Source organism: Eschscholzia californica, unplaced genomic scaffold (assembly GCF_041429995.1).
Source record: "Eschscholzia californica isolate CP2 unplaced genomic scaffold, dmEscCali1.0.p SCAF_1, whole genome shotgun sequence".
Taxonomy (NCBI): domain Eukaryota; kingdom Viridiplantae; phylum Streptophyta; class Magnoliopsida; order Ranunculales; family Papaveraceae; genus Eschscholzia; species Eschscholzia californica.
Window position 1 is genome coordinate 13,820,349 of NW_028238198.1, and position 8,121 is coordinate 13,828,469.

The 8,121-nt window shown below is 38.5% G+C and overlaps 1 protein-coding gene across 2 annotated transcripts; it reads right to left on the reverse strand.

The window, feature by feature from the left end:
• Positions 1-2,465: 2,465 nt before the first annotated feature.
• On the reverse strand, positions 2,466-7,721 carry ZTL (Galactose oxidase/kelch repeat superfamily protein). 2 transcript variants are annotated; one of them, XR_015227159.1, is made up of 4 exons: positions 6,898-7,721; positions 3,628-5,246; positions 3,320-3,437; positions 2,466-2,940 (listed from the first exon to the last, which is right to left on the reverse strand). XR_015227159.1 is itself a non-coding variant. In XM_086645135.1 (3 exons), exons 1-2 carry the CDS (start codon positions 7,119-7,121, stop codon positions 3,635-3,637), a joined length of 1,836 nt encoding a protein of 611 aa, XP_086501261.1. In that variant the 5' UTR covers positions 7,122-7,577; the 3' UTR covers positions 3,137-3,437; positions 3,628-3,634. The 2 variants fall into 2 exon arrangements, 1 of the variants encoding a protein (XP_086501261.1); XM_086645135.1 differs by lacking the exon at positions 2,466-2,940 and having other exon boundaries at positions 3,137-3,437; positions 6,898-7,577.
• Positions 7,722-8,121: the final 400 nt, after the last annotated feature.

An 8,121-nucleotide genomic window follows, 5' to 3' on the forward strand; every position in this document is an offset into this window, starting at 1 on the left:
GTTGACATGTGAACCTAACTGATATTTGAACAGAAAAATCGAGAATATGGATCAATACCATACACATCTTAGTTTTAGAGGTATAGTCCTAATATTACTAAATAACTAAGGGTCAATTTCTAAATAAACCATATCAGACTCAACACGAAGTCTAAAATTCTAGTAACTGTTCCGAACTTGAAACTCAGGTGTAACCGTTAAATTATTTTCCTAGTCTCTTAAAGTAGCAATATTTATGATGGTCGTTATGATGCGGGGAATATCTAGGCACATTCTAAATACACCACAACAATATCCCAAAAATATCTCTTACATAGTTGTAGATTGGGAAGTTGTGTTCTTTTTTTGTTAAGAGATGGGAAGTTGTGTTCATTAATTAAAGTGAGGATCAAGAAACAGGAGTCCGACCGTTGGGGGAAAGTTTTTAAAATACAACTACTTCCACACTCATCCTAAGGTACTACTTTCTAATTTTAATTTAGAAAGTTTCTAAAAATTGGCCCTTTCTCTCTCTCTCTCTCTCTCTCTCTAGCTACTACTGTATATATATATATGTACTTGGTTGATCAAAGGGGATTCATTCACTCTGATATATTTCCTCTCTGATATACTACTCGTAATTAACCCCCTGCCCCCATCTTATTGATTGTTCTCTGTTTTAATCTTCAACCTTCAACTTACTGCTTGTTTCTTAACAATTCCCACCACCATGATAGATATCCGTACTTCTCCAACCCAATCCATACAAGCTTCCAATTTTCATGCTGCTTATTCAAATTCTACTATGATGTTGTATCATTCTCACGATTCATCATCATCATCTAATTTCCATTCATCACCCCCATCCTCCTATCATCCTATGTCGCCTCTATCATCATCTTCTTCTTATAGTCCTTTGACACCGCCAGCATCACCAACCTATAGTCCTCTGACGCCGCCAGCATCACCAACCTATAGTCCTCTGACGCCGCCATGGTCACCAACCTATAGCCCTCTGACGCCGCCAGCATCACCATCCTATAGCCCTCTCACGCCGCCAGCATCACCATCCTATAGCCCTCTCGCACCGCCGGCATCACCATCGTATAGTCCTATGTTGCAGCCGGTATCATCATCATCATCAAATAGCCCTATGAGGTCGCTGCGGTCACCACCATCATCATCATGTGCATCAGTTAGTGGTTCTTCATCATCAATGCCCAAAAGAACAAGGTCCATGAGTAATACAAGATCATGCCTGAAGTGCCAGAAGATTTGCCGAGTCATACTAATGAGAAGAAGTAACGAGTACTACTTTGCTATCTCGTGCCGAAATTGCAAAAGAAGATCCGTTTTCGCCCGCCGTTCAACCAATTGATCATCATCTTCTTCATCACTAGATTTAGTAGTTACTGTCAAAAGTGTTTTTAATGTTAATTGGATACTATTCAATTCAGTACAGATCATTGTGATAAATACTAGTTTACTACTGATTTAGGTGTTTTAATGATGTTTGATTAGTTAATGAAATTAGTTTTGTATTACAAGTCTATTTCAACTATTTTAATTAGTTTACTGATGCTAGATTTATTAATTGATCTTTTAACCTAGTCTGAATTTGTTTCATTTTGTAAAGTACCTTGGTTTTCAGGCAAACTCCACCTGAAACCCTTGAATTGCTTTTACGAACCCTCCAATAATTTTGAACCTACATTACCGTATCTGAAAGCTAGTGATGCTGAAACCCCACATCAGGGAGAGGCAAGGATTTGAGTCCGAGTATAGGTGAATCTGTTTTTCAGTTCATGACAAAGTTCTCGCACAACACGGTAATCTCTTAAGTCAAGATCATACATTGCTTAACTTTGTCGACCCGCGCTAGGGCGAGTCAGTTTGGGAAACAGTTGTTGCAAGAACAGTGTTGGGTCACATGTCCTGGCAAAATCATGTGATTAGGGAGTTGGTGCATAAAACAGCCTACCCACTTTGTGGTTCTAATTTAGCCCAACTAAAGAGGATAGTCAAACTATGTCGACCTTCACACAAAAGATAAAGACAGTATCACGGAAGAGAAAGTTAAGGATAAGCTCATGCGATCTTCAAGCATATAGTGAAAGTGATATGGAGATCTAACCCAAACAGGAGATAACAAATCAGGGGAAACAAAAAGCCCACGTTATCCCATAACTTGATCCAGAACCTGCCTAGCTACCAGACGTAGACACAACGTACCAGACCTGCCCAGGTAGTGAACATACCACAAACTCTGGGTGTCCAAGTCCCCGACCTAACAGTACAGATACCGAGCTTGGACCTATTTGTATCAGTTATAACAAGACAGCTGCAATTACTGTCGACTAGATACACATGAAAAAAGACAGGCTACGGAGTACAGAATAAAAAAGAAAAAACAGTAGAAACTGCTTGACGGCAGAAGAAAAAAAAGGAAGGCTTTTGCCTGATTCCTGCACTGGCATGTAAATATCTTACTAAGTAACCCTTAATCAGATATACATTTATTTATCAGACAAACAGAAGTTCAATGTTTTGTATTTGTGTGGGTTTAATGAATATATACTGTTCTACAAGAACTCTACTTCTTTCAATCTAAATGTATTGATGAGAACGCCAAAAAAGTTGGACAGAGAAAACAATCCATTTCCATAGTAGAATAAAACTTGAACCTAGCCCAAAGACCTTAAAAACTTACTGTCACGGATCATGTCTATGGTCTAAAAAACTGGAGCCATCCCAGTCATGTCCTGCATCATAGAAAAGTTAAGAGATCATAACTCCTGAGAGTGGAGTTTGTCTCAGAAAAGCATATTCTGCCTAAATAGTCATTTACTCTGTCTTCACTCGTACTAATTCTGGGTGTTTGTCTCTCCGTTGTTCCGAGCCCAAGTCGCTACGTCGACTCAATCTCAGCAACAGATGATCCACACTCCATGTACAAGTGACCTAAAACCATTGCAATACAGAAAATGTCAAACGGGCCAGCCCGACTAGAATTTTACTCATAAACCAAAACAAAAGCAAAAGAACTCTTAACGGATTACCCTAACCAACAATATGAAAAGTTTAAGTTGATGGGAAACATACAACCAAAACTTATCCATACGCACAGACAGGCAGGGAAGAGAGAAGTCCAAGATCATGCAGAATACACTAAGAATAAGCACAGAACAGAGTACGATATATACATGCACTTTTACTTTTCTCCAGAAATACGTACATTGAACCAACAAACGAAGAAAAAAGAAAAAGAGAGACGACAACAAGACTTCAAAAGCAGTAAACCACATCTTCCTGTATCTACGAACTAACAAGTTCTACTGACCTGTTTCAACTGCATATACTAATAGAAGGTATTTTTTGTTTTTTTAACTTTATGTTTTTCCCTCGCAAATCATAAATATACACTCAGATCCCAGATAGCAGATCATTCCCATTGCAACCTGTAACAGGAAAATGCACCAAAAACTAGTATAAATAGATATTACTGAACACGTCAAAATATGTTGATGAAGATCAACTACTTTGTTTAATTGTTGTTAGCATCGATCAAATGCTAGGCGAACCACAATATTGATATTCAAAACGAAGTTAAAAGACCTGACAATGATTCCTTCTATGACTTAAATTTACCTTTAGATCACATCAAGGTGCTTGCCAGAGATAGCTCATGCAGTTCACTGAGCATCCATTCTTCTCCAGTTTGTCCTCCAAGAACTATAGCCCTTGTTCCTCCAACAACACATGTACTATGTCCCCAAGCAAATCTGGGTGGTCGTCCAGGTACATTTAGTATCCTCCAAGTTGGTTTCTCGTCACTGGGATCCAGGATGTAAAGCTGGGAAGCGGAGTGAAGACCAGCAACAGATCCGCCAAATATCAAAATTCTGCCACCAGGGAGACTTACAGCAACATGATCGAGCCTAGGAGGAGGACCTATACCTGCTGGATTTCCAGCCCCAGGCATTCCACTCCCAGTAATACACCTCCAACACGGTTCGTCCTCACTTAGATCCATTGTGAACACATCGCTTGACCGGAGTCGAAGAGGTCCACTCTTCGCCAGCCCACCAAACATCAATATCTTCCGTCCACCATATACAGAGAGTGTATGACCCAGCCTAGAAGGAGGGGTCCATGCTACGGGTATCTCCCTCCACACAGGTTTGTCCATTGTTGTGAGATCTAACAAGAATGTATCACTGAGAAGTACGCCAGAGTCCGCACAACCGCCAGAAACAACCAACTTAGAGCCATCAAGGGTGCACGAGCTGTGCCATGATCTGGGGAGGGGAGGGGTCAATCCAGAGATTTCACGCCATGCAGGATATTGTGCATCCAAATCAAATACGAAAACATCATTGAGTAAGCCCTGTCTTCCACAGCCTCCAAAGACGACCAAACATGTCTCGTTTACACAAGAAAGAGTGTGACCCCACCTCCCGGGTGGTGGGGAGCTAACTTTGACATGTTGCCATTCCGGATTACTGTCACTCAAATCCAAGACAAATGTATCATTCATCGGTTGCATGTTCACACCTTCTCCCCCGAAGAGGACAACTCTATTCCCAACAGCACACGCACTGAAGTTGCAACGAGAGGGCTCCACAACACCCCCAATGGTCAACTTTCTCCATGCTGCAGCCTCAAGGGTAGTTAGTTCTCTGGCCAGACGACCCCACCCAAGTCTTTTTGCTCCAGGAACTGCTTCCAATACTCGAGTTGTTTCACGCCCCCATGCATTTTGGCATACCATTCTCCATAAATCCTCATTCTTTGTTAGTTGATATAACCTCTTACACACGGAACCAACTGATGCAATATCCCTAGGTGACAGCTTTGAGAGTATTTTATGGGACAAAACTTCGTCATTAAGCTGCAACATGCCACGGAGTTCACAACAAATATTTCCATGTCCAAATGGAGCAGATCTATAAGAAGACAAATCAGATTGGAAACGGTCGGATGATCTTGTTGACTCCTTAAGAGATGCCCCAGGCAATGGACCCAAATCAAGATTTGCTTCTGTGAAGAACTGGATACCAATGACATGGGTAATTGTTTCATCGTCCCCATAAATAGGTGTTAACCGCAACCTGTTCATCAGAGGAGAACCATCTTTTCTAAAATTTAATAAGTCACCTTGGAACTCAACACCGTCTTCGAGGCATCTTCTTATTTCTGAAACTACTGTTGAATCAACTGAAGGATGCCTCCTTTTAGCAAATGGGCCCCTACACTGCAAGAAACGGCTGAAAGAAGAAGGTGTAATAAGTAACTATATAAAGTATTAAAGTTAACCATTTTTGTCACGTAACAGCATAAAGTACGAACACTTTCTCAAGTCTAACAAATGACCTTAACTTAAATAACTGCATACGATAGAATATGACACGAGAAGAGAACAAGAACTTAGACAACTAAAACCATTCAACAAGAGACTTTCAGATATTGCATATAGAGCGGCAGATGTAAAATATTTTTTAATATAGGAGTTATAAGCTCTCGAGGATGAGCAAATAAAGTTACTTAAGGGTCAAACACCAAAAAAGTATAAAGATGGATGGACAGCGGAGATTCAAAGGATAAACTATTTAATTAGGCGTATTGTGTCTTTCATTCATCAAACAACCGTATCCAAACAAGAAAGAAATAGAAAATAGCTGAACTTTGCCCTGCAGTCACAAAACTAGTAAAATTTCTCACACATTTTTATATATGTGGTGACAGAGGAGCGAGAAACAGAAAATATCTGAATTCTATATGAAGTAAACAGCAGCACATGTAGCTAAGCAGAGACATGTCCATAAATTAGTAATCACATTGTTTTCTCTTTTCTTTTTTGTATGCTTTCTGGAACTTGCAGAAGTCATTTGCTCGTACAATGACTTCAAATAATCCAAGTAGTTTAAATGCTTAGAATCTCATTCTGATGAGTGTGTGTTAATTGTTCTTATGAAGTTGTTTTCCAAATTTTGGCTCTTGAATTAGTAGCTATCCCCCTAGATTATGTGAGGAGACACATAATGTGAACTATCAAGTTCATATTGTTTTTACTTAATTGCTTTATGTAAAATGTACTGTGAACTTCCACTACTCTTATGTTTGCATCTAGATCCCTAACCCGAGCTAGAACAAAATGAACCCTGTAAAGGAGAATCAAGTATCCTCAACAACTCTTACTTTATTTACATCTCCTTCTTTCTTGGATGTTCTTTTACAAGTTTTCTCCTGTGGATATTAAGTTACTTTCCCTCTTCGACAACTGTAAAGTGTAAACTATGTTTTAACCAACAGCCTAATAGTACGCATGCCTGCATGAATGACTACCTACCTGATTCCAGTTATCATCCTTCCTTCTCCAAATCCCACCTCTAACAATCCTAACAAAGCCACAAAATTGGTTTCCTTGGTCCATCTATCATGAAGGTTCTTCCTACAGTAACTATCTACCGTTGACAATGTCATTTTTATTTGTTCTTTTTGCCCTTTGAGAGCTCAAGAGAATGCACAATTTCATAAATAGCCTAAAGGCAAGAACTTTACACAGTAACTTTTCCTCATGAGTCAGGTAAACAACCCCTCAGTGAAATGTTAGCTTGGTTCATATTGAGCTAAAAATGTTTTTTTTTCTAAAAGAGGGTACTTACTCATCTTCATCTGATATGAGTTTAGCATAACTAGATAGGCAAAAACCAAACAATCAAAACAACTAATAGCATGATAAATAAAACCCCTTTCCGAATTTCATCATATGAAACAGTTGATTCATAGTAGTAATAATATAAAACTAATATTTTACAGAATCATGGCAGAAACCAAATTACAAATTCATTTTTACCCCAAAAAGAGAAAAGAAAAAAAAACATAAGATAAGAAAAACCTAAATACAAAAGGACTTACCAATTTCGACCAAGAACTTCTTCAGCTCGATAACCAGTAACCATCTCAAAACCAGTATTAACATATATAATTGGATGATCAGGTTCCAAAGAATCAGTAACAACAAGTCCACAAGGAGCTGATTGAAGCAAACTACCGATTGCAAAAGAACGTGGACCTCCATCATTTAACAAAAATCCCTCATCATCACCACTAACCCCTTCAGAATCACTATCCCACTCCATAATTATCGCTCTTAAGAAAAATCAAACCCAATTATTCGAATTTTTAACCCATCCGAACAAAATCTCAAAGCGATAAGTGATAGATCTGGTAGAGAAATCAACGAATTAGAGAAAGTAAGGGTTTGGGATGAAGATATTATTAGGGTTAAGATAGAAAGAGAAAGAAATTGGGGGAATTTTAGAGAGAGAGAGAAAGAGTGAGAGAGAGAGAGATATTTGGGGGTTTGAGAGAGTAACGAGTGGCTAGAGAGAAAAGGAGACGACTTATAAATTAAGCCACAAAACCGACCCCCACGTTAAAAATCGGCTACTTAACTCACCACCCAGATAGGAGGAGAGGATTGTGCGCGCCTGCGTGTGAAGTCATTTTTAGAGAGAGAAAGTGAACTTCCTAGAGACAAAAGGATGAATAAGAAAGGAACATTAGAAATAGGATATCCCTTTTTTTTCAAGAAAAATTGTGATAAATTGTTTTTTTTTTTTTGATGAGAGTGATAAATTGTTATTGTTACATTTTACACATAAATTAGGTGTGAGCATAAATCCGTCCAACCGAACGAACTGAACCGTAACTTTTTCGAGCGAAAACAAAGTATCAATGAGTTTGATTTCAATTTGAACATTTTGAAATATTTCACATCGAATCGATCAGACTCATATGCTATAACTATGAAAGGAGTTAAAAGTCTTTACGTTTGTAAGTTTTGTTGTCTTTACTTTTGGAAGTTTCGTGTTGTCATTTACGATAGTAAATCAATGTTGTACTCAAAGGAGTCAAAAGTCTCCAAAACCATGTAATGTATTGGATGGAATTCCTACGTATGAATGAAAGTTATGGTTTTATCAAAAAAAAAACTGTAAAAACGACAACATTTGCTACTTCATAACGTGGACGAGCAAGTTCAAATCTTATTAACATAACAAATATGTACAAAGGTCTATTTCTAAGGAGACAATATTTCACAAAATTCTTAAGTTTGTAGACTTTTTTCCATGTGAA